The sequence below is a fragment of the Phascolarctos cinereus genome, unplaced genomic scaffold (genome assembly GCF_003287225.1).
Source record: "Phascolarctos cinereus isolate Bilbo 61053 unplaced genomic scaffold, phaCin_HiC Scaffold_5;HRSCAF=322, whole genome shotgun sequence".
Lineage (NCBI taxonomy): Eukaryota > Metazoa > Chordata > Mammalia > Diprotodontia > Phascolarctidae > Phascolarctos > Phascolarctos cinereus.
The window spans coordinates 414,081,951-414,109,439 of record NW_027555958.1 but is presented as its reverse complement, the minus strand read 5'-3'; the positions used below and the strand labels follow the sequence as shown (position 1 = coordinate 414,109,439).

Sequence of the window (27,489 nt, the reverse complement as noted above, 5' to 3'; positions counted from 1 at the left end):
GGTGGTACCTCAGAGTTGTTTTAATTTGCATTTCTCTACTATTTTAATCTGGTTCCCTCCCAGTTTGATACTTCTGCTTTACATGATCCTAAGCTACTTCACTTTTCCAGAAATGCTTCATGTCTGTGAAATATGTAACGTATGATTTCAGAAGAATCAAAAGTGCACGTTAATGCCAATGTGCATGGTAAAAGTTAGTAAATTGTAGCACATTACTCATTAAGATGAAAGAGACATCACATGAAAAGCACTTTCAAGGATGTGTATGATATAGAGTGGTGGGCAAAATCCAGTAAGATATAACTTATCAGGGATAAATATAAAGGCTTACTTTTGGGTTAAAATCATTCACTTCACAAGTATAAGATGGAGGAGCTATGACTAGAAAACAGTTCATGTGAAAAGAAAGATCTCGCTGTTTTAGTGGACTACAAACTCAGTGTGAAATAGCATCCTCAAAAGCTACTGCTATCTTGGAATACCAGAATAGAGACATAGAGTCCTCCAGAACAAGGGGAATGGCAGCCCTGCTGTACTGTTCTGGGCAGACTATATCCAAAATACTGTGTTTGATCCGGGTGTCATATTTTAGGGAGACTTTTGATGAGGTACAGTGTGTTAAGAGAAGGGTAGCTAGGTGGCCAGGATGCTTAGGGCACTGGAGAGCATGCTGTGTTAGGATATTTTGGAAAAGAGAAGAGTTAGAGGGAACATTATAGCTATTTTCAAATATTTGAAAGGTTGACACATTGAAGAAGTAGCATCTTTTTTTTTTTCTTGGCTCAGAGAGCATCATTAGTTGGATAAGTTGAACAGAAGTAGATTTTGGTTCCATATAAAGAAGAACTTCTTAATTAGAACTGTCCAGAGATGGAATGTGTCTTGACTGGGTGATGCTACTCTGAGGCATACACCCCCAAAAGACCAAGGCTCATATATACAAAGCTGTTTATAGCAACATTTCTTGTAGTAAAGAACTGGAACAAATTGGGTGTCTGCCTATTGAAGAATGGCTGTACAAATGATGGTATATGAAGATAATAGAAAGTTACTGTGCTACAAGAAGTAATGAAAGAGACAGGAGCCAGAGAAGATTTGGATGAACTGATGCAGAGTAAAGTGAGCAGAAGCAGGGAAATAATTTACACTATAACATCAGTATTGTAGAAACTAACAATCAAACTTGTGAACTTTGGTTTATATAATGATGGTAATACAGTAAAGAAAAACAACCAGTTTATTAATCAGGTATTTATTAAGCAAGATTCTGATGATACAAAGACAGTGAATGAAATAATCCCTTGCTCATTTATGGCTGTAGAAGCCTCATGATGAATCACACTTCCCACTTCTTAGCAGAGAAGTAATTGACTGGTATAGAAGGTATACATTTTCAGAAAGGACAAACACATGAATTTGTTTTCCTTGACTATTCTTATTTATTAGCATGGAGAGCTTTGTATTGAATTCCCATTGCTTCACACAGTGCCTGGCACAAAAATAATTGCTGTAAGCATACAATAAATGATGGTTGACTATAATACAAACTGTTGTTGTTCAGTTGTTTCTGTCATGTCCTGACTCTTCATGACCCCATTTGAGTTTTTTTTTCTCTTGGCAAAGTTTGCCATTTCCTTCTTTAGCTCGTTGTACAGATGAGGAAACTGAGGCAAGCAGGGTTAAGTGACTTGCCCAGGGTCAAAATTAGTAAGTATTTGAGGCCAGATTTGAATTGAGGAATTGAGTCTTCCTGACTTGAGGCCTGGAACTCTCTCTACTCCACTACCTAGCTGCCCTGTAATGCAAATCACAATATAATTAAATTTAGTGAGAGATTTTATCAGGGAGATATTAATTATGTAACTGGAGGTATAAAGTAACTTTTTGTGGAGAAGATGGCACTTTAGCTGGGTCTTGGAGAGAAGAATTTCAATAATTAGGTGATGTGGAGGTCAACCATTCCATGCATGGAGTGTGGGTCTGCAAAGATAGAGAATCGGGGCAGTTCAGGACTGTGAAGAATCTAGTTTGTCTAAAACATAGTGTGTGGTGAGAGTCCAGCTTATTTGGCCCTGGATTGTAAGTGGCCACGATACAGGGCTGGCCAACACTAGGAGCATAGCTCACCGGGGTAGAAAGCCCGTGTGATATACATGTTGGAGATCATGAATGATGCTCTGGTTTGCCTACAATGTGGCACTCTGTTATTCAGAGTAACCAGTGTCAATTCAGCCATCTCCACCCTTCTCCCAAACTGGGACTGCCCAGCTTCTTCCTGCTTGGAAGAGGACTCTCTGGATCTTATCTCCAGAAACTGTCCCCAAACCCTGAGTAGCTGCTTCACTCAGATTTGGGTCTCCTGCCCTAGAGCTGAGATGTTCTGTTGATTGGGTGACTGGTAATGGCTAATTCCCCAGCCCAAGACCAAACCATGCTTCTCACCCCCTTCCAGATGTCCACCCAGCCATTTTGCCATCTGTCTTACAGCCACTGCTCTCCCCTGTGACTCTACTCAAAATTTCTGTGAATCTCCAGATCAAACTCCCTTCTCTGACCACTACTCCTTTATTTGTGTTTTCTCCCCTGTTGGAGTATAAGATCCTTAATTTAAGGGTAGGGCATGTTTCCCTTTTGTGTTACTATCCCTGGTCCTTAGTACTGTGCCAGACATATGAGGAAATGCCTCCTCATTCATTTCCTTCCACATGATACAAGTTTAGGGTTGAATGCCAAACAGAGGATCAGAGCTTTATAGTCAGAGAAGGCTGATTGGCCTAGAGTGCACAGGCCTAATCTAGGTTGGTGGACAGGAGAAGAATCTGAATATATAGTCATGGATTCGAGCTCAGGGTTTAAGCCAGGCACAAGAATTATATCTCTTATCCTAGGTATACAGCTCATTTCTTCCTCACCTCAGTATTTTAGAATCCTCATCTTCCTTTGAAGCTTAGGTCAAGTGTCGCCTTTTCTGTGAAGGCTTCTTTGAATCTTCTTCTTCTTGGTTTTCTGTCCTTCCTCAAATTATCTTTACTTATCTGTGTATATGTTGTATCCCTTTGTTACAGTATAAGGTCCCTGAAGGCAAAGATGGGCTTTTGTCTTTATACTCCTAGTGTTTTGCACATAGTAAGTGCATGATAAGTGTTGAATTGAGCTGAAGTGGGTGCAGAATTCAGTGGGGGGGCTGAGAAGCAGGATATTAGATCTAAAGTAAGGTTGCAGATTCACAGAGTGTCTGTCCTAGTGTTCTGCCCCCTTTTAGATGTAGACATGTAAGTGCTAGTAGGAATACAGTGCTTAGGGGGAGAGGGTGCTTTGGTGTTGGCGATTCCATCAGAGAGCTCAGTCCTTAGTCCACGTTCTAGCATTCTTCTGAGGAGAAAGGATTAGTAATACAGATAACCTCAGATCATTTCCAGTCTGGTGTAGACCTTGAAACGACAGAATCATAGAGTTTAGAACTAAAGTTGAGTTAATTCTCAAGGTCAGCTTTATAATTGATAGGAACAGAGGTCTAGCTTCCTGGTTTGGGGTGGGGGTTTTTTTGTCTTTGTTTTTTTGGATGAGTTGACCCCATAGAATTCAAGCGTACTCTTTTGCCTTTCCAGTTTGGTTCCATTTCCTTAATGTCAAAGCTAAATCATCCTTCTTTCCAAATGGAGTTTTGGTGAGGAATAACATTGAGGAATCTGTACTGCCTCCCTTCCTTGTCCCACCCAGGTGATGTACCATGTTCAGTCTCCTTCCTTCTCCGCTCTAGGATTCAGGAGATACCCTGACTGCCTGAGTGGCTGTTTCATTAAAGTTATTACTCATAACTAAGAACATAGTCATTGAGGAATGAAAAGAAGAAAGAACATTTTCCCTGAAGGCCATAGTGTTTTAGTTCCATAATTTAAGACAAAGGAGAACTAAATAATGAAGTTAGTGATGCCATTGAATTTAATATCTCTTATTATTTCTTACCCCCTTTCATTTTTTTTCTTGACTTAAAGCTAACATATTGTATACATTCATAAGCATACTTTCCATAGCAACTGCATAAATTCAAAGAAAACTGTTTATAGATTTCTTAACATTATGTGGTTGAAGAATTGACCAAGGGTATGGTGACTATTTTCTCTCTCTCCCTCTGTCTTTCTTTGTTTTCTCTATTTCCTAGGCACAATAACCTGCGTGTGCGGCCCAAAGGGCTATCCACTCTGGTGAAGAGTGGGGTTCCAGAAGCGTTAAGGGCAGAGGTATGGCAGCTACTAGCAGGCTGCCATGACAACCAGACTATGCTAGATAAATACCGAATTCTTATTACAAAGGTAAGAGTTACTTTTTGTTTCATTTTCCTGGGAAGAGATATTAAAGGAATTCATTTTGCATAGAGCTCAGATGGCACATTCAGTCTTTCTTGTCAAAGTGATTGGAAATATGTGATAAATGATTTTTCCTTTTTGTCACAGACCTGAACTGGATGGCAATAAATAGCAAAAAACCCAGTTACCTCTAAGTGTTTCTGACCTTGGCTCTTCCTTTTTGGATTTGTGTTGTTTTATAACAAGGGCATGGCATATTGGGTTTTATTTATATGTTAAATATTTTCTAACGTGTTTTGGTTAACATTATGCATTTATGAGATTTATAAATATCAATTTCTCTGAGGCCTCAGATACACAAATGTAATTGAAAAATGAAAACAGCTTAAAAATTTAATTTTCAAAAGCTTTCTCATCCCTGGGATGGTATGGGTGTTGCAGGCAGTTAGTTACCTCTAGCCTTTTTCCATCAGGGCTTTTGTGGGGACCATTGTGAACTCTATTGTCTACGTCTCCACCATGATGGTAGAGATAAATCTTGGTTTAGGTTAGTTAGGGGTCCCTCTTTCAGGTTTTGGTTCCTAAATTCCATATTTGCTGAAAATTTTGAGATTAAATTTTTTTACTTTAGCTTTAGAAGAAAAGATGGTGTCTCATTGTAGAAGAGCCCTTTGCCCTAGGAGAGGTAGAGTAACTTGCTGAAAGCTAGGTTGTAGTGGATGGGAGGATTGTCCAAGAATCCTGATGTTTGTCAGACTAATTCATTGACTTCCATGATGTTTATTTTTAAAAGGGGATAGCAGCAATCACTGGGATTGACAAAAGAGGAATAAGCATGCCATTCTTTTTCTTTCCTTTCCACTTATCCATCTCCACCCTTACTTGGTGATCATCTTAAATTTTTGCAGTGCCAGCAGCCATACCTAATAGGCAAAATAAAACAAGGCATTTGAAAGAGTTCTTGTGCTGACCTGAAGAGACTAGGATCACCAATATGGAGCTGAAATAGTTCTCAGAGGCCATCTTGTCCCATACCTGAGGAGGTCTAGTGATTTCCTTATTGAATATTCTAAAACTCACTTGGATCTGTGACCTCATTGATTTGAGATTTCCCTTCAGTGATATAGATCACCATCCATGCATTCTTGCCCATTTCATTAGGAGGATGCTAGTGGAGCATTCGGAGTTTTCCTTTTGTCTTCCCATGGCCTTAGGATCACAGGATCCTGGCTGCAGATCTAGAAATGACCTCAAAGTCCATGTGGTCTAACCCACTCCTTTTCTTTGTCCATTGGATACCCTGCTCTCTTGCTGTGTGACCAGCCCATCTTTTCCTGTTATATAATTTTTAGGTGGATTGTTGGATAAGTAGAAAGAAGTGATCCAAAGATATGTGTTTTTCCATCCACAAACTGAATTAGCTTCTGAGTAATTTCCAGCTGATTATATTTAGGAGGCTTTTCTTACTGGTAATGTGTATTAAACACCAGTAGATGCCTCTTTCTGGCATGACTTATAGCCAATGCTAGAGCAACCAAATAAGGTTAGGAATACATGCCTGGTGATCACATCTGTATGTAATTAATCATGTCACTACCCAGGTGATCACTAAGGGATTGGGAATTTTAATTAGGGTGAGGAGAAAGATAGACAATTACCCAGGTCAGATATAATTGGGGAGAGGAATTTTGACAGCAAGAGGGCAGCCTGAGTGCATTGGGTATCTGGGGAAGGAGAGCGAGAGGTCCTAGAGCAGTTTGGATGAGGAAGTGTGAAGGGGATACAAATGCATTTGTCCGATTTTAAAATTTTTGTGTGTGCTCTTCTGTAAAATGCTTATGTCGAAATTGAGATGTTAGGACTGGTTTAGGTGGCAGTAAACCTCAGAATCTTCCAATTCATTCTGGTCTTCTCTGTTGAGGCTAGTTCAATTCATTTATTTTGGTTTTCTGTCTCCTAATCAAAGCCATCATTTCTTTTATTGAGAGGAAGAATTAAAAAGAAAAAGGAGAGTATAGAGACATTGTATGCTTTCTCTCCACCCTCATTGTTGATTACCAATTGGGTGCAATACAACGTTTGCAGAATTTCCACATTTGTTCAACCTTTAGAATGTATCTTTTCTCAGTGACAAAGGTCTTCTGTAATTATTTGTAAAGGATTTTCCTTAAGATGTATAATTCTGCATCTACTCACTGCTATTTACTATTGGTAGTGGAATCTAATTGTGATATTGATATGCTATGGTATTTAGTTTCCAACCTAAGAATGACCTACAAAGAACCTATATCTTCCCTCGCTTTTTTTGGACAGCTGTATTGAATATGTGATATTTTCTTTCCTAAAAAAAAATAATTGTACTCAATTGTGTAGAGAATATCAGGAAAAACTGTAGTCAGTTGACTCATTTACAGTAGCAGTAGTTAAAATCTTTTGTGGAATATTGTTCTTTCAAAAATATATATGTCAGAGTTTATTTTTAAAAAGCAGATATAAACTGTTACATGTTTAATTATTATCAATACTTAGGATTGAATAATAAAGTATAATTTTAAGGAAATTGATCAGCACAGTTCCCAATTCACTCTGCTGATGAATGACAACATAGAACTGTGTGTAATTTGATTTTCTTTGTTAACTGCAGTGTGATTAAAAAAAAAACCTCTAACATTTTAATACAAATAATTTAGAATCCTACAACTGTGGTATCATGCCTGTCTTCAAAACTCATAGTTTTTTGTAAGAGGAAGTATAATGGTATATTAAATTTTGTCTCAGTCTTTTCTTTTGAGAAGAAAAAATGTATTTGACTTTTCTGTTATGAGGGAAGAAAGGAGACTTGTAGAAGCCACAAAATTAGATTTTCTGTTTTTTTATTTTTTTAATGGTCAGTTCTTTTTCAGTTAGCCGTTTATGTTTATGAGATGTTTATGAATGTTTAGAGATGGAGCATAAAGAAGACCTCTGCCTGTTGTTGGTGATTGCTCCCTAAATATCAGTCACTATTTTTAGCCCAATTTAAAATATCCTTTCTTCTTATGTTAGTGGGAGGATTTCTAACACTTAGCTTGGTCAAACGTACCAGAATATGTGGTCGTAAAAGACTTACATTAAATGCATCAGAGTACCCGAGTGGTTTGTGAATGCCTACAGATGAGTGCCACTGATGTGTATTTATTCTGGTGCTGGTGTTGGTGCTATTTAGAAACTTCTGCCTTTGAGAGAGGTCTGTTCTGTATTAAACTGGATTTGTATTTCAATATATACAAGTTTCAAGTGTCACTTTGGAAAGTTTCTTCTCTAGTCATACTTATATAAAATTCAGATAGACTCTCCTATTTAAGATTCTAGAAATGTATATCCATTAATTTCCCATACATTATTTGTCAAAATATAACTCCTTATGGAAGTAGTTCTTATTTTCAAATATAAGGTTTTGATTTTTAAAAGGCAACTACCATATTATTTGGTACCTTTCTCAATAATTCTTAACTTTTATGTTATAATACCGCTTTCAGTTCTTAATTTGGAGTAAAAAACCCTTCCCTTTTATTTGTGCTCAAACTTTGAGCTGGCTTAGTATCAGGCTACTCTGAGTTTTAACCATAAGTGGTACCTTTGTCTTTTCTTTTGCTGTTCCTATTGAATAAAGAACATGTCCCATTGCAGTCCTAACCTAACCTAACCTAACAGGGTTCTAGTAAAAGAGACACAGGATCACAGACTCTCAGAGCTAGAAAAAGGAGCTCAGAAGTTATCTGGTGGAAGGAAGGAAGGAAGGAAAGAAGAAAGGAAGGAAAAAAAGCATATATTTAGCACTTACTGTGTGCCACATACTGGGCTCAGAGCTTTACAGATATTTCATTTCATTCTCAGAGCAGCTCTGGGAGGTAGGTGCAATGATTACCTCCATTTTACAGGCAAGGAAACTGAGGTAGACAAGTTAAGTGAGTTGCCCAGAGTCACATAGCTAGTATATCACCTCCACAAACTGAATGCACACTTCTTAAGTCACCATCCATCCTGGAGTGCTCCTTATCCACCATTCTGTAAAGTAATTTGCATTACTTATAATGAGACTTATTTTTTTCCAGCATCATTTCTCTTAAGCTCATTAAATTGAAGTGATTTTGATATAAAGAGGCCAACTATTTATAGTCACTGTCATTAGCTTTAAAATACAGTGTGGGGGCTTAAACATTTCCAGTCATATAGAATGCATACCTCTTTTCTCTATAAGATACAAAAGGAGTCAAAATGACTATATAGGCCTTCTGGCCAGAAACAGTGTAATTTTAACTTTATTCTTTTTTAATACTTCCTCTCCCCTCAACTATTTCTAGTAGTAGCAGCTGCTAGCTAGGGGGTAATTTGATTTGTGTTTTAATATTCATTTACCTCTATGTATTTGTTGCTTTTTTGGAGCAGATTAGTTTTATAAACTGACTCAGATGTTGTCTTAAAAACTGACTTTGAGCTATTTTCTTAAATAGCATCTACTTTCACATATAAGAAAAGAGTTAATAGAAAGACATCATATATTGAGATGAAATTTAATAGGAATAAATATTGAGACCCCCACTTTGGGTGGAAAAAAAAAAAGGAGAGGGAGCCAAGATGGTGGAATAAAAAGATAGTCGCTCTCATCCTCCCCTGTCAATGTCTGAAAACCCGGAAAATATCACTCCAGGAAAAAAAAAACCAAACCCTAGAACAGCAGAACTAGAAGAAAGACAGGGAACAGCAGTGCACCAGCCCAGCAAACAGCTCTCCCAGTGCCTCAGCAGAAATAAGGGAAGCAGCACTACAAAGGACCCCAGGTGGATAAGCACCCTGCAGCATTCATCTGAAAGGAGCTGAAGAAAGCAACCTAGAGTCTTCCTGAAGTCCCAGCCTTGCTGATTCCAACCCAACACCAGGTAAGCTGTCAGAATCCTACAGCCTCCAACTGTCAACCAGGAGGAGATCCTGAAGCCCAGGTGGTAGAGCAGACAAACACCAACACCTGGACCTCTGAGTGCCTCAGTGAGGTCAGGGGAACCGGTGGAAACCAGCTCAGAAAACCACCAGCTGCCTCAGCACTCTACCACAAAAGAATCTCCCAGCACATTAGCAGAAATGTGGGAGGCAGCACTGCAAGAGGCCCCAGGCAGATAAATACCGGGCAGCACCAATCTAAAAGGAGCTGAAGAAAACTAAAGGAAAGGAAAAGCATGCAACCTAGAATTGCCTGAAAGTCCCAGCCTTGCTGATTCCAGCACGAGGTAAGCTACCAAAATCCTACAGCCTCCAATTGCCAACATAAGAGGCCCCAGCACACAAAGCCAGTGACCAAGACCTAGGCTCCCAACACAAGAAGCTTGGGTCAGTGCCCTCTATTCCCCAGCAGGAGAGCTCAATCTCTTTAAAGGCCAGGGAATAAAGAAACCATGAGTAAAAAGAAACGTACCATAGATTCATATTATGAGAAGAGTGAAGATCAAGACAGAAATTCTGAAGAGGACAACATTGTCAACAAACCCACATCTGCAACATCAAAAGGGAATATGAACTGGTCTGAAGCCCAAAAAGCCTTCTTAGAAGAACTCAAGAAGGATTTTAAAAGTCTAATGAGAGAGGTAGAAGAGTCCTTAAAAAATACAATTGGCCAATTGGAAAAAAAGTACACTGAAGAAAACAAATCCCTTAAAAATACAATTGGCCAATTGAAGAAGGAAGTACAAAAACTAACAGAAGAAAACAATCTGTTAAAAACTAGAATTGGACAAATGGAAACTAATGACTCTATGAGAGAGCAAGAATCAGTCAAACAGAAACAAAAAGAAAAAATAGATGAAAATAAAATACCTCATCAGTAAAACAACTGACCTGGAAAATCGATCAGGAGAGACAATTTAAAAATTATTGGACTACCTGAAAATCATGATGAAAAAAAGAGCCTGGACAGTATCTTTCAGGAAATCATAAAGGAAAACTGCCCGAAGTCCTAGAACCAGAAGGTAAAATAACCATAGAAAGAATACACCTCACCACCTGAAAGAGATCCCAAATTGACAAGCCAAGGAATATAATAGCAAAATTCCAAAATTACCAGATGAAAGAGAAGGTGCTGCAAGCAGCCAGAAAGAAACAATTTAAATATCATGGAACCACAGTCAGGATTACACAGGACCTTGCAGCTTCTACATTAAAAGACCACAGGGCATGGAACATGATATTCCATAAGGCAAAGGAGCTTGGATTGCAGCCAAGGATCAACTACCCTGCAAAAATGAGCATGATTTTTCAAGGGAGGAGATGGATATTCAATGAAATAGGGGACTTCCAAACCTTCCTGATAAAAAGACCAGAGCTCAACAAAAAATTTGATCTTCAAGTACAAGATTCAAGAAAGACATAAAAAGGTAAATGGGACAGAAAGATACAAAATGTTGTTAATAAGGGTGGAGTTTTACATCCCTACAAGGAAGATGACACTTGCAACTCTTGAGAACTGTATTGTTATTACACCATGTTAAAGGAGTATACATAAAGGGGGTGGATATTAGTTGACTTTGATGTAATGATAAAAAAAAATCTAATCAAGTGGGTTAAATGGATCCAAGTAAGTGGATTAGTCTGATCTTAGAAAATGTACTGAGAAAGGAGGAGGCAGACAAGGGTAAATTACATTACAGGAAAAGACAAAATCCTATTACAGCAGAGGGAAAGAAGGGAGGGGGTGAGCATTGTTTGAACCTTACTCTCATCAGATTTGGCTCAAGAAGGGAATAACATAATCAGTCAGGTATAGAAATCTAACTTGCCCTATGGCAGTAGGAGGGAAAAGGGGAAAGAAAAGGGAGGGGGGATAGAAGGGAGGGAAGAAGCAGTAAGGCTAAAGGGGAAGAAAAGGGAAAGGGAGGGAGGGACTGAGGGAGGTGGTGGTCAAAAGTAAAACACTAGAGAGAGGGAGAAAGAAAAGCATAAACAGGAGGAAAAAAGTATGGAGAAAAAGACACAGATAGTAATCATAACTGTGAAAGTTGAATTGCTATCTTTTTTTTCCTCTTCTGTTGAGTTTTGTTTCCTCTTTCTGATGATTCCTTCTATTGGTCCTAATTTTTACTTACAGCTTCACTAATGTGAAAATATGTTTAATTGGAATGTAAATGTATAACCTATATCAGATTGTGTACCATCTTGGGGGGGGAGAAGGGGAGAAAAATTTTAAACTCAAAAACATATGGAAGTGATTGTTGATAAATCAAAATAAATTAATAAAAAGGAGTCATTTAAGTTTAGGATGGAGGATATGTGACTAGGCAGTAGTAAATGTGAAAAACTCAATATGAAAAAAAACAACTCAATAGGAATCACCAGTGTGATTATCATGGCAGTCCAAAAGCATTATGTTATCTTAGCTAGCATTAATAGAGGCATTGTGTTTTCTGCTGAGGATCTAGCCCCTTATGGATCACCGATTTCAGTTCTGAGAGCACATTATGCAGTTTTGCAGCGTATTATGAAGGATATTGACAGATTAGACTGGGGAAGGGGGAAGAGGATAAGCATTTCTATGGCGTCTCCTGTGTGCTGGACACTTTGCTAAGCACTTCATAAATATTGTTTAAGAAATTGAGGCAAACTGAGGCTGAGTAACTTATGTAGGGTCACACAGTAAATGTCTGCAGTTGGATATGAATTCTTGATACTAGACCCGGCATTCTATTCCTTGTGCTGCTTTGTGTACTGGATAGAAGTGGGATAATGGGAATAATAGGATGGTTTTGAATGGGATAATGGGAACTTTTGAGACTCTGTTGTATAGTAAAGTATGTTGGAGGAAGGGATGTTCAACTTGAGTAAACAAGATTATGTTTAGGAGAAACGATTGTAGAAAAAAATAACTAACGTTTATTTATGTTTACTATGTGCCAGGTACCATGCTAAGTGCTTTGCCATTATTATCTCTTTTGATCCTTACAACAACCCTGAGAGGTAGTTGCTATTATTATCCCCATTTTGCAGATGAAGAAACTGAGGCAAACAGAGGTTAAGTGACAGTGACTTGCCCAGAATTACACAAGCAGTAAGTGTCTGAAACCAGATTTGAATTCACATCTTTTTGACTTCAGGCCCAGCACTTTTTACACTGCACCAAATAATAGCTATCTTCAAATTTTTTTTTTTTAATAAGAATGCACTTGTTTTCTTTGGCCACATAAGGAAATTGCAGAGAGGTAGATTTAAGTTTGATAAGCAAAAAAATTCCTAAGCATTAGGCTTATCCAAAAATAGAATGGGCTAATGTAGAAGACTGTGAATTTCGCTTTACCAGAGGTCTTCCATTAGGCGACTGATGAGTGCTTGTAGGGGATGTTGTAGACAGAAGTATCAGTTGAGTATAGGTTGGATTGGCTTAGCTTTGAGAGCCTTTCCAACACTAAGAGTCTGTGATTTATGAAAATCTGAGAATTCATACCTGATATTTCATAAGGTATATTTCTTTGGACTTTTCACATCTTCTGGATGGAAATTTTTTTCTTTTTGTTGTATGTGGTAAAACTTAGAATTTTTATTATGTAAATATGGAGGCATGATAAAGAAATTAGATTAGACCTTTACAGATCTGATCCATCTTTTCATTTTGTGCGTTAGGAAGCTGAGACCTGAAGAAATTAAGTCAGATTTAGGTCAAATAGGTATTTTAGAAGGTGTACAGAGATTTTGTTGTTGTTGTTGAGTTGTTTCAGTTGTTTCTGATTCTTTGTGACCCCATTTGGGGTTTTCTTAGCAAAGATATTTGAGTGGTTTGCCGTTTCTCTTTCCTATTTTACAGGTGAGAAAACTGAGGCATATAACAGGGTTAAGTGACTTGCCCAGGGTCACACCACCAGTCAGTGTCTGAGACCAGATTTGAACTCAGGTGTTCCTGACTCCAGGCCCGGCACTATCCATTCTGCTGCCTACCTATCCCTTAAAAAAAATCAGTTTTATTTAGTTTTAGTCCCAAATCCTCTTTCTCCTTCCTTTTCTTCCCTCATCCATTGAGAAGTCAAGAAAAATGAAATTTGTTGCAAATAATTAGTCATGCAAAGCAAATTCCCACACTAGCCTTGTTACCTTGTACCCTCCTATGAACTTATAAGTAATTATCCTTTTTCCTTACTGTTTATTCTCTTCCATTGTGTGAGAGAATATCTTTTCCTCTGGAGTTCATTTAATTCCTATATGCATACCTATAATAAACCACCCAACAGAAATATATTTGTTTAAATATAGGCATTTCCAGACCTGTCTTTTATAACAAGAAAGCAGTATGACATAGATAGCTGGCTTTGGAGTCAGAAAAACCTGAGTTTCATTCCTGACATTGACATGAACTGCCAGCCTGACTCCCAGGAAAATCATTTAACCTCTTAATTCCTCAGGAAACTCTCTCTGGCTTTGTTAAAATGACAAATTGTGGATTTGTAATGATAACGGGAGTTTTACCCTTAGCTACCCCTACTTCCCTAGACTGATAAAATCAGAGCTCCGTGCTAGAAAAATTGAAAAAAAGGTTGATGACCTGCCCATCATCTCCCAGTTATCATCTCTATGTTGGTGGTTCCTGCTTTTATATCCAACCTTAATCTGTCTCCTGAGCTCCTGTCTCCCATCACTATCTCCCTTTGTATGTCTTGAACTGTCTGTCCCATCAGCTTCTGTCTTCACACCATCTACTGTCTATATCCTGTTCTCTCCCCTCAGCTGTGACCCTGCTGCCATTCCTAATCATATCTCACCTGAGCTATTGCTATGATAGCCTTCCAGTTAGTTCTCACTGCCTCAGCCTCTCTGCTTTCCAATCCATCTTTTATTCAGCTATCAAAGTGAATTCCTAAAACATAGAACTGGTCATGTCACTCCACCCCCTGCCCCTACCCTAGCCACCTTGGTAAAATCCAGTGGCTCCCTATTATTTGAGAATTAAATATAAATCTCTCTATTTGACATTTAAATCTCTTCATGATCTGGCCTTTTTCAACATTTCCAGTGTTCTTATGATTATCTCCTTTTATATATATGGCAGTTCCACAACTTGGCCAGAGTATATCATCTCCTGATTCTGCCTTTGTCCTGGCTGCTTCCCCCTCCTCCCAAACCCTTCCTGGAATGTTCTTCCTCCTCCCCTCTGCCTCCTGAATTTCCTGGCTTCCCTTAGTACTTAGCTCAAATTCCATGTCCTGGCCTGTGTCTCTCCTCTCAACCCCTGCCCCCTCCCACCCATACTAGTGCCTTTCTTCTGAGAATACCTTCCATATATTCTGTATTCGTATCTTGTATGTATGTAGTTAATTACATATTATCAACACCAACCCCTATTAGAATGTGAGCTTCTTGAGGATAGGATCTTTGTTTTTGCATTTCTTTGTCTCATAATTATTTAGCACAATGCCTCTACAAAGAGTAAGTATTATGTTTGGTGACTGACTAATTAATCCCTGCATAACTTTCTTAGAGATCAGAGAATGGTGCCACTACAAATGAATCATGAATAAACTTCTGCTATTCTCGAGTCATATACCATCTTTGCATTGTGCAGTGTTAGCCTTTTAGATTCTGTGTTCCCATTACATATTCATTTTAAGTGTTTTTTGCTAAAATGATCGTGAATAACCCCAGTGTAATTATAATTGCATTATGCATTGTCCCTTTAGAAACCGTTAACCAGGAATCATCTAGATTGGCATAGAGAATGCATTAATTCTGACTTGGGTCACAGAGCTTGGAGTACAATTTTCTTGTATTCCAAGTCTTTGGATGTAGGAAAGAAAAAAAAAGCTATGTGTACGCATGTATATATTGCATGTGTAGGTATGTAGAGTTCTGAAGTTTCTGTGCAAATTATTTTAACAAGTCTAGCAGAATTGATTGGGTCATTTTCATAATTGTTGTCCATATAATGAGGAAACAAAAATCAGAGGGCTAGTTCATCAATCAGTTAACATTTATTAAGTGCCTACTATATGCCAGGCACTATGCTAAGCTCTTTTTAGATACTTTAGAAACATTTTGTTTCAATCAAAGGATTCCCATGTATCACAGAGCTTTCTAGCTGTTACAGGCACTAATCAAGATGTTAGGTTAGAAATAAGTCATCTTTTTAGAGCCTCAGTACCATGGGTTATTTAGCAACACTGGGGTTTTTATTGAAATAAGTGATAAGTCGAAATGATAATTTATTAGTACCTCCTTCTCCGGTTCCCTTTTCCATTACCTATTTCTCTCTATATTTTTTCTTTTTACATTATTGTAGTTTTATATATTGATTTTTTGTGGTTATGTTTTCTTCATTGTGCAAAATTGTATGTCAGTGTTGACATATTCATGTTCCTCATTTGCCCCATTTTTAATTAGATTGTGATATTCCAGTGATATGCCATAACTTGAAGAATTTGTAATTTTATCCTGTTTGACTATTATATAGTAATTGCTTTTTAAAGTTTGACAATTTATGTAGTAATTTTTACAGTAGACTTATTGTAACATAGCTTATTATTACTTTGAGTCAGATATGCTGAGTGTCAGACCATGTATTCTGAAAATGTAACCACTGTGTGAAAGAGTTTGGTATAGAAAATTCTATAGGGCAAATGGTAATTTCTGTTTTCTAATACTAGCATCATAAAAGAGTTCTGCTATATACATATAACACTTTTTCAGCCTGATTTTTTTTGAGTTATTCATAAGACTATTGTGAATTTAAAATAACATGCTTTCAGAGGCCTTACTAAAATAGCTTCATATCTGAAGTCACATTTCTTTCTTCTCTTCCTCTCTTTCTTCCTCTGTTCTTTTTCTATTCATTTTCCCTTCATGCTTCTTCCCTCGTCTGTCATCCTTTTCTTCTCTCTCTGTCTCTCTTCCCTCCCTCCTCTCTCTTCCTCTCTTCCTTTCCCCCTCTTCCTACTTCCTTTCCATCTTTGGCAATGGGTGGGGTTGGGATTAGGAAAGGTGTTATATAGAAAGTGACACTTGATTTGCGACTTAAGCAAATCAATTCTAGAAGGCAAAAATGAGGAGGGAGAATGTCTCTTCTAGGGATGCAGGACAATGACAAGGTACTAAGCTGGGAAGTACAAGTTGGTGCTGTGTACAAAGGCCATTTTGGCTTAACTTGTATTTGGAGGGGATTGTAAAAAGACTAGAAAGATAGGATAGGACCTGGTCTACTGAACTTTAAATGCCAAATGACCGAGTTTATTTTTGATCTTCAGGATAGCAGGGAGCTCCTGGAGTTTTTTGAGTAAAGGTGAGACTTGGTCAGACCTATGATGGGAAAACCACTTCTGTGGCTCTTCGGAGGATAAATTGGTATGGAGAAAGACTTGAGGTAGAAAATAATAAAGAAGTTATTGAAGTAGTCTAGGTGGGCCATAATGAAAGCTTGAAATCTAGTGAATCCCAGAAATGGAGTTGCTTAAAAGAAGCATATCTAAAAAGCAAAATCATATAACAAAATAAAAATGAAAAGTAAGAATGAAATTTAATATGCATAGGGAGACTTCCACACAGCAGAAGGTACTATCAGACCAAACAAAACCAAAAATCCATAATAGAGATAAACAAGGAAGTTAACATTATTCTGAAAGGAACATATGTGAGAAACAAATATCAGTATTAAACTTACAAGCTTCAAATGTAATACCATCTAAATTAATAAAGGAAGAGTGAACAATTACAAGAAAATCAAAAATCAAAGTAGGAGAATTTGTGTCCCTCTTCAGATATATATATATAGGGACAGATATATAAAATAGGGAAATATAGAATTGAACTAATTTCTAGAATTAGCTACAACTGAACAATTTATGGCCTTTTCTGCATAGTATTGTTAAGAATGTGTGTATTCCTCAGCATCAAATAGGACTTTTTACAGAAATTGACCATATGGTAGGGCACAAAAATATTGCAAAAAAAAAGTATGAAGATAGAAATACTAAACACATCCTTTACAGACCATAACACAATACTAATAGTAGTTAGTTCAGGGAATACAAACAAAGACATAGACCCAAATGGAGACTTAATGAAATCCTAAATGAATGGGCCAAAGAAGAAATCATAGAAATAGTTAATAATTTTGCAGTAGAAAATGATAATGCCAAAACAACATGCCAAAATTTCTGGGATACCGATAAACAATCCTCATAGGAAAAAAAGAATATCTTTTAAAACTATTTACATAAGCAAAATAGAGGAAGAATTAATGAACTGAATATGCATTTAAAATTTAGAAAACCAACAAATAAGCACAAAAGAGGAAATAATGAATATGAATATGCATTTAAAATTTAGAAAACCAACAAATAAGCACAAAAGAGGAAATAATGAATATGAGAATAAAATAAAAATAAAAATCCAAGAAGACTATAGAAATGATTAAAAATAACTAAAAGCTGGTTCTTTGAAAAGAGTAGTAAATTGCTAAACCTTTAGCCAATGTGATCAAATAGAAGACTGAAAATCAAATTAACAAGAACAAATGAACTAGATGAAATCACACTAAAACAAGAAGAAATAGAATTATCAGAACTTACTATATGCTAACAAAACTAAGAATATAAAAGAAATTGAGGAATATCTTAAAAAATGTAAAATACCCAAACAGAAAACCAAATAAAGATCTTAAATAATCCATTATCTGAAAAGGAAATAGAACTATCAGTAAAGGAAAGAAACTACCAAAAGAAGGTTATAGCAGAGGAAAGTTCTGGTTCTGATGGAATTTCAGTAGAATTCTTTCAAACTTTTAAAGAAACATTAATGCCAATACTATACAAATTATTCTCAAAAATTAAGGAAGAAGATGGTTCCAAAGTTGTATAGCTGGGTGACTAGAAGAATATGATGCCCTGAGCAGAAATAAGAGAGGTCTGGAAGGAGATGAGTTTGGATGGAGAAAAATGAGTTCTGTTTTAGACCAATCGAGTTTGAGGTGCTTACAGGACATGCTTTTCAAAAAAATCTGAAAGGCAGTTGGGCATGTGGAATTGGTATTCCCAAGAGAAACTAGAGCTGAATATATTAATTAATCTGATAGTTATCTGCATAGAAATATTAATCACAGCCCTGTTAGGTGATGAGTGCAGCAAGGGATAGAATGTAGATAGAGAAGACAAGAGGGTCCCAGATAGAGCTATCTAAAGGAGATGGGATATTGATGCTGTTGAACCAAAATCCATTTCCCCTTAAATTCTGATCATTTCTCATCTTTCTGTCGTGTGTGGACAAGAAGAGCAAGTCCAATTACTCTTTTATATGACACCACTTAGAACTAGTTGAAAACAGGCACCCCACCCCTGACTCAGAAATCTTCTTTTCTCTAGCCTCTGCATCACCATTTGCTTTAACCCATTCTCTAATGGTGGTTTTGATTGTCATTATCACCTTATTCTTGACAAGCTCTGTATTTACAGTGTCTCTTTTAAAACATGCCTAGTCCTTGGTTAATATTACAGATGTGGTGTCTGTAAACTCTAGAGATTGTTTTCAGTTTTTGTACTTGTATTCCAACTGCCTGGCATGGTGCCTTACTTCTGTCAACTGGCTTTCCTGGCTTCCTTTCTCAACTTATGTCCCATTTTCTGCAGGAGGCATTTCCTGGTGTTTTAGAGCATTTTATAATTGACCCTGGAGATCATGGGTAGCCACCGGAGTTTATTGAATATGGAGGGGGAACAGATTGTGACGTGGATCTATCTTTTTATTGTTTATAACTCTGTGAGGTTGGCATTACAGATATTATTCTCATTTTAAATATAAGGAAACGTTCTCAGAGAGGATAATTGACTAAATTTTATAATAATATGACTTACCCAAAGTTACACAGTCCCATTAGAGTGGGAGCTCCTTGAGTGCAGGGACTGGATTTTGCTTCTTTCTGTATCCCTGGCACTTAGCACAATACCTGGCACATAATAGGCATTTATAAATGCTAATTGACTGATTGACTTGGAATTGAAGTCTTATAGTGATATATTATTGTCATTAATCATAGTATCTTAGTAGGGCCTTCAAAGGCCATTTATTCCAAATGGTCTTATTTTTATAATATGCCCAATATGTGGTCATCCAATTTTCTTTTTTTAAAAGTATTAAAAATTTTTTTTGATTAATAAGCACTTATTTCCCCTCCTTCCCCACCATTCCCAATTTAAAAAGAAAAATGAAACCCATATAAACTTGAAGTCTTTTTTGAAAGGTCTTCCCGAAAGCAGCCCACTCGACTTTCAGAGAGTTCTCATCATTAAAATTTTTTTTCTTGCATCAAGCTTAATGTTGCCCCTCTGCAATTTCCATGTGTTGCTGTTGTTCCCTCTGGGATCAAACAGAGTAAGTTCAGTCTTTCTTCTACATGAAAGCCCTTTAAACATATGAAGATTACAATCCCATCAAATAAGAAAATTCACTCCTAATAATAGATCAGATATGATATTCCGTCACTGATGGAGGATACTAGGTTACTATCCTGTTTCTCACTGCCAGAAATTCCTGTCTTTCTCATAAAGGTTTATATCAGCCAGTTAGTCAGTTAAGTAGTATTTATTGAGCACCTTCTATGTACATGGCACTGTGCTAATTGTTGAGGATACAAAGCAAGGCAAAAGACAGTCTCTGCCCTCAAGGAGCTTTCACTTTAATGGAGGGAGATAGCATACAAACATTTATGCACAAATAAGGTATATACGGGAGAAATTGGAGGTTAGTCATAGAAAGAAGGCATAAAGATGAGGGAGGGCTGGGAGAGGGCTCCGGAAAAAGGTGGGGTGTGGTGAGGATCGCTAGAGAATATGGGTAAAAACCTTGAAGTATACATCCTGTGCTTTCTAATCTCTGTTTTTGTTCTAATCTTTCCCTATCTTTGGAGTGTACTTTCTACCCTCCTGTATGCCAATCCCCCTTCCATTTCTCTACCAGTTGAAACCCCATCAAGAGCTCTTTGGTCAGAATAATTCTCTTTTTGGACAGATCATTATATTTTGTTTATATCTCTCTTATCCTACTGTGTATTATGCTTGTTTCTTAACCTCTCCTTACTTGTAAATTCTTTAAGGGAAAAGATCTTACCTCAGACTTACAGATTTAGCATAGTGCTTTGTGCTCAGTGAGTGCTTAATAAATGCTTATAATGTTAATTGCTGCTCCATACTTCACCTCTTCACTAGTCCTATTCCCCTGCACATCAAAGTAAATTGTGTGTGTGTGTGTGTGTGTGTGTGTGTGTGTGTGTGTGTGTGTGTGTATCAGAGAGAGAGAGAGAGAGAGAGAGAAAGAGAGAGAGAAAGATACAGAGGGAAACAGAGAGACAGAGGCAAGCAGACAATAATTGATGCTAAAATGTAGAAAACTAGCAAGTATTGCAGAAAGAAAACTAAATTTTGTGAAATAATCAGACTACATTAACCTGCTATAAAAAGAAAAACTATTCTTTGATATACTATCCTTTTCTGTATTTTGTATTCTTGAGTATTTATATGCACAGAAAGCTTCTCTTCATTTGTTCTTTTCAGAGTAGTACTGTCCAAAAGCATAGTTGACTCTCCGTATATGATGCTAAATGACTTAAGGGAAAATGATTTCCCCAATGTGTAATTGCCATGTATGACCATTGATCAAGTATCTGGTTGAAGCGTATTTTACTTTAGAAATCACTATTTAAATTTTAGGAGAATACAGTATACTGTACAGTAAAATTGTATTGCTAAACATTGAAAGAAAATGTCTAAGGTGGTATATGAAAAATTATATTTTATATAATTGAATATAGTTTGGTAAATGCTTAAAAGAATTCCAGTAATGATTTTATTAGATATGTGATTTCAGATACATGTAATTTTGTTATATGCTTCATAAGCGAATTAAAAATTACACTTTAATTGAATAGATAAATGGTTGATTTTACTTTCTATTACATAATTTGTATCTTTTAAAAGCTAATTAATTTTAAACTGTATATAAAATAAATTAAACTCACCAGAAGGATACTGGGTTTCACCAGGAGGCAGGCATTGCTTAATTACAGTGATCCTCTGTTCTGTGTCATCACCTTGTCTAATTGTAAGAAATGAGCTTTTTGATAGAATGGGGTTATCCCATCTGGGACTGTACTGCTGATATTTATAAAAGTCATGGTAAGACTTTGTTCTAGGACATTACTGTTGGAGCTGTGGTACCCACTGTGTTTTCTTCAGCAGATTTGTGTGTTTCTCTCTCTGTCTGCATCCTAGAGAAGAGCAAGGTAGAAAATGATGGATTAGGAGGAAACATCCGTTATGTAATTTGAATATCTTAAATGTAAGCATGGATTTCCTTAAGAGAATCTTTTACCTCTCAAAGTATTATTGGGAGAGAAATTCTTTTGTGAAAATATAACTTATTTCAGTTCTTTCACCTGAATGATGAGAATAGAAATGCAAACATCTTTTCTCAAATAGTATTGTCTGTGTAAAAATGACTGTACTTTTTACATGTGGCTCTTGTGTTTTCCTTTTCTAGTCCTTTTATATAGACTTGAATTGCCACTTATCTAGATGAGAAACATGAATTTGCATAGTCATTTATTTGTACGTTTTAAATTAGATTCATCAATTCACAGGCTAACAATCTGCTGGAAGCCAGCACTTTTTTTATGTCAAAACATCCATATAATTTCTTTTTTGTTCGTTTCTACTTTTATTGTGGCCTTTTAGTTTTTCATTTCAGTAATTTCTTGAATGTTCCATCCCCTCTCACTCAATGAACCTTTCCTTATAATGAAGTTTTTAAAAAAAAGTTTAGCAAAACTAGCCAATATATGGATGATGCATCTAATAACATTCACAACATTCCACATGCCTAGTCCTCTGTTCCCCCTATCTTCAGAAAAGAAAATGGTGCATTTTCTTTTGTCTTCTTCAGGGTCGTGTTTGTTCATTTTAATTGAACAATGTTTCGTTTAATTTTATTGTCCCTTCAGTTTATATTATTATAGTCATTGAGTATACTGTCCTCCTGTTTGTGCTTACTTCAGTCAGCTTCAGTTTTGTCTTCATGTTTCTTTGAATTCCTCAGATTTATTGTTCTGACTTTGCTTACTATTCTTTGCTAGTACAAAAGTGCTGTTGTGAATATTTTGGTGCACGTGAGACTTTTTGTTCTGTCTTTGACTTCCTTGGGGTCAGCAGTAGAATCTGTCTCAAAGGGTATAGACATGGTAGTCACTTTCCCCACTCATAATTTCCAAGTTGCTTTTCTAAAATGTTTGAGCCAATTCAGAGCCCCATGAACAGTGTGTCAGTGTGCCTGTCTTCCTGTAACCTCACCACCATTGAGTCTTGTCATTTGTCATGTTTGCTTATTTGCTGCATGTGAGATGAAAACATGGAGTTAATTTAATCCATATAGTTCTAGTGCTAGTACAACTATTCCCTTAGCAGAAGAATTCTCAGCACTTTGCATTTCTGAGTGTTTTGTATTGTGTTTACATAGCAAATATAGTCTATGTTATTTTTTAGTTTGTAATATTAATAGGGTTAAAGTTACTGAAGGAAATGATGGTTTTCTGAAGTTATCTTACTTATTATGGAATTGGAGTGGGAGTACACTGTTCAGAAGGAGGCTATTTTTTAACATAGTTCATTCAGAGTCATAACGTTTCTGTAGCATATTTAAGCGAGGCTCTTATAATTTACTCATTAGAACTCATTAAATCTCTTTGAGGTAGGTGGGTGGCAGTGTTGTGGGTTTTTTTGTTTGTTTTTTGCAATTTCATAGATGTCAAGAGTAAGGACAAGAAGTGTTCACTAAATTTCACAAGATTGCTCATGGTGCTTTCACCAGTGTACAGTTAAAACTAGGCTCTTAGATCTCAGTTTTGAATTTAGGGCCACTCATTAAAGTCATCCCCAAACATTTATGAAGTGTGTCTTGTGAATTAAGAGCTGCAGAATAATGTTTTCCAGGGCCTTTTCTTTTTCTCTGAACTGCTTCTCTTCCTATATTATGCATGAGAATATCTGTGGTTTGTTAGTATAAACAGTGCTATTTTGCATAAGTTTTCTTTCAACTATGAGTAAAAATCTGCTTTCATTTTCTAAGCAAGAAGCCTTGTCTAATGCAAGGATATGGCATTTTCAGCCTTCCACTTATTTTGGACCTATAGTTATATAAACACAGCATCACTTTAAAAAATCTTCATGACAATGTCCTAAAAGTTCACAAGTTGAGGAGAAATGTGATCCATGAAATGTATTTCTTTGTGTAACTTCCTTTTTCAGCCTTTTAAAAATTGACTTTCTATCTGTCTTTGTCTATATGTCAATGTGGGGTAGTAAAAAGAGCATTGATATCGTAGACTGAAGACCTAGCTTCAAGTATAGCTTGAATACTTTCTAGCTGGTTTTCCCTGTTCAGGTCATCCAACTTCTTTGGGCTCCGGTTTCCATACCTATAAAACAGGAATAATAATATGCACACAGCTTAACACAGAGTTGTAAAGAAAGTGATTTATAAATTTTGAAGTACCACTGAAATACAAATTTTCTTTTATCCCCCTCTTTGTCTTTCTGTTTTATAAAATTCTTCTTTCTTCTCTCTCATTAATTCTGTCATTCTTTTTCTGTCTCTTTAAATTGTCCATAATATATACCTGAATTTATAGTTATAATTGTTTGTTTTACTTACTAGGTTTCTTATGTCCTATTAATTTTTTAAGGTATAGGAATGGAACTTTTTTTTAATGCCTCTCAAATCACAAAACTAAAAGTTCCAGTATCACTCAGCTAATTTCATTTGGTTGTCATTTAAATGGCTTACAGTTAGAATTTTTCATTTTCTCTGTAGGTCAGTTGGCTCTTGATTTCTTTCTTTTTTTAACCTTTCCTTCCTTCCTTCCTTCCTTCCTTCCTTCCTTCCTTCCTTCCTTCCTTCCTTCCTTCCTTCCTTCCTTCCTTCCTTCCTTCCTTCCTTCCTTCCTTCCTTCCTTCCTTCCTTCCTCCCTCCCTCCCTCCCTCCCTCCCTCCCTCCCTCCTTCCTTCCTTCCTTCCTTCCTTCCTTCCTTCCTTCCTTCCTTCCTTCCTTCCTTCCTTCCTTCCTACTACTTCTTGATGAGTTTCCTTTTCCCAACTTAATGGCTATAAAATGGAATTAGAAGTTATTAATTTAGGGTTATATTATGAAATGCTCAAATTCTCTGTGTTTCTTTTTCTAATACCCAACTATTCTCCATTTAATGGGCATCTTTGGGTAATGCAGTCTATGGGAGAAATACATTCTTCATAGCAGAGACTTAATCGCAACAGACTTCCAATTCCCCACTGCAAATTAATTTCCCAGTACTTTCTGCCTTCCCTTTCAGCAAGTGGGCCCCAACTGAGTGTGGGTCCTTTTGGACTTGGGAATTTTTTGGTCCTTTGTGAAATGCTTTTTCTTCTTTATGAAAGATGTTGCATAAAGACCAGATAATGCTATTATTGCTCTTATATATGGGGGGGGGAGCCCAACATCTCCATTTGAGGTCTGAATTTTTATTCAAACTTAAACTGAATGTTGGATGAAATAATATTTGGTTCATTAAATCCTTTTCAGTACATTAAGATTGTAACACTTTGATCATTGAATATATTGCTAATTTCTAAACAAACTTAATTTCTTGTTTGTCTTTTTTTTTTTTGGTTGAAGGCCTTTATTTTCTATGCTTCAAGAGTTATTCTTTTAGACATCCTTCAAATAAGCACACAATATGCAGTGGTTTTTATATCCAAATATTATTTTGTTATGTGAGGGAATTAGCTACAAATTCTCTTAAATTATATCTTCATTTTCTCTAATTTTCAGTCTCTTCCAATATATTGGCTCCTTCTCTAGGGTCTATAAATACAGCCATATCTCTCCCATCCTTAAACAAACAAAACAATTCACTTGAACTGATATTATCTGATATTTTTCCTCACCTCAGATAAATTGTGAGAAGGTTAAATTGTTAGCTGAAGGTCACACATTAAATAGCTGAGGTAGGATTTGAACCTAGGTCATTCCAGGAGGGCAGGTGGGTCACATAAACTGTGATAGGCCTTAGCTCCTTATCTGTAAAATGACAGAATTGGACTAATTAGTCCCTAAAATCCCTTCTAGCTCTAAATCTTTGAGCCTGTGATTTTAAACACAGTCTTCTTTCTCTTCTGTAATTGTTCCCTCCTCAGATTGTTTATTATCTTGGAGATATTTTGGGGAAGCTGATAAGCAGAGGCTGGTGATGGTAGTTATATTCTTATGTTACATAGTATTTTTCATTTGTTTCTTTCCAGTGCACTTAATTAAAATATGAAATCTCAAATGAGATCCACATTTGTGTCTTATACTTCCCTCCCCATCTAGACTGTAAGCTTCATGAGAATGTAAGCTATGTCTTCTATAAACCTTATTTCTCTACCAGCACCTATCACTTTGTGGAATGAACAAATGGATGCAAGTAAAAACGGAATCACTTTAGGGACTTCTGACTCCTCCGAGGTAATAGAGTTACAAAAAAACAGATTGAAGTTAACTGATAGGCCTAATGCCTACAGGTGAGGTAGGAGGCTGTCTACCCCAAGCATGTGAAGCTTTCCCCCAGCAGAATGGGCTGATGAGAACAATTTGTTCCGATGACCAAGAAGGGAAAACAGCAGAAGCAGGCACCATAGAGCACTTTGGGCTTGGTCAGACATCAAAGACGCCAAGGTCATCTACTGAATCCCAGGCCATTGCCAGTTGTCTTGACTTTTGTCTTGCCACTGGACTTTGATGACTGTGGAAGAGAGAGTGAGGCCAACGCCTTTGTGCAGCTCTGCCTCACTGAAATATGATTCATGCACAAGTCAAGATGTCACCTTGATGTCATTGGGCCTCTTCAAAAACGAAGAATGAATAACAATATTATAGATAGGGGCAGTTAGGTGGCGCAGTGGATAGAGTGCCAGGCCTTAGGCCAGGAAGACTCATCTTCGTGAGTTCAGACCCTGGGCAAGTCACTTAACCCTGTTTGCTTTAGCTTCTCATCCGTAAAATGACTTGGAGAAGGAAATGGCAAACCACTCTAGTGTCTTTGCCAAGAAAATCCCACCGGGGGTCACAAAGAGTCAGACATGACTGAAAAATGACTGAGCAACAACATATTACAGATAAGAAAACAGACCGAGGATTTAAATAATTTGCTCAAAGTTACACGAGAGGCAAACCTAGGAAATGAACCCAGATTCTTGGCTTCTAAATCCAGAGTTCTTTCCATTATATCTCTCCTTGTCCCCCCCTCCCCATTTACAGTATCTTTGACTCATACAATCCTACAGTGATGAGTATCTCTACAAGATGAGGGAATAATTGAGCTCTTTCACTTAGTTTTTAATAGTTCCCATCTTTATGAATGGACTACTTCACTGGGATAGGAGAGAAATAGTTGGTGATTTATTTAGTGATTATAATTAAAACAAAAAACTCAAGAAAGTCTCCTGGATACTTTTCATTCTCTGTTTCTCTCATGTGACTTGGTTTTTCTCCCTAGATTTGGGAGCACTGGCATATTGAAACATGGGTGTTTTTGCTCCCTCTTCCTAGAAATGACCCTTTTTGATTTGTATATAGGAAATAAATCAAGCTTGTTGATCGTGGTGAAAAGGCAGTGCTAACTTAATGCTGTAAAAAGAATCATGTTTCATCCCAGTGGCATGGGGTAGTCTTGCATTAAATGTTCTGGGCCTAATTAATCAGGAAAGGACGCTAATTAAAAAGGAAACTGCTTACCAGCTGCCTGCTCAGGCTGTTTTACAGAGTGAAACCGTAGAGCTGGCTACTTGGACAACTTTCTGGCTACATTCTGCGTTCTTCTGTACCCACTGAAAGAGGGTGAATTAAGGATTTCAAGGAGACCCTTCTTTGTAATGACCTACCTAAGAACCTTTAGGATTACAGCCATGGATGTTTAAAAATCTGCTCTTTAATATGAAATACTTACAAATATTGGTATGAGTGTTTAGAATGAGAAAGTTTAATGGCAAAAATGACAGGTTTTTCATCTTTTATTTTAAGTAAAATATAGCAGCACATTGCCAAATATAGTATATTAAAACCTTAAGGGCTTGTGATTTTGTTGGTTTGGGAGCTTTTTCCACATAGGTTAATTGTAACTGCCTAGCGC

General features: G+C 36.9%; 1 protein-coding gene across 4 annotated transcripts in view; it reads left to right on the top strand.

The window, feature by feature from the left end:
- Positions 1-27,489, top strand: part of RABGAP1L (RAB GTPase activating protein 1 like) — a 681,088-nt gene that overhangs the window by 193,935 nt on the left and 459,664 nt on the right. For all 4 annotated transcript variants that reach the window (XM_020970529.2, XM_078156481.1, XM_020970531.2 and 1 more), the window contains exon 13: positions 4,163-4,313. In XM_020970529.2, coding sequence (XP_020826188.1) covers positions 4,163-4,313 — 151 coding nt within the window. The remainder of the gene's footprint in view (positions 1-4,162; positions 4,314-27,489) is intronic.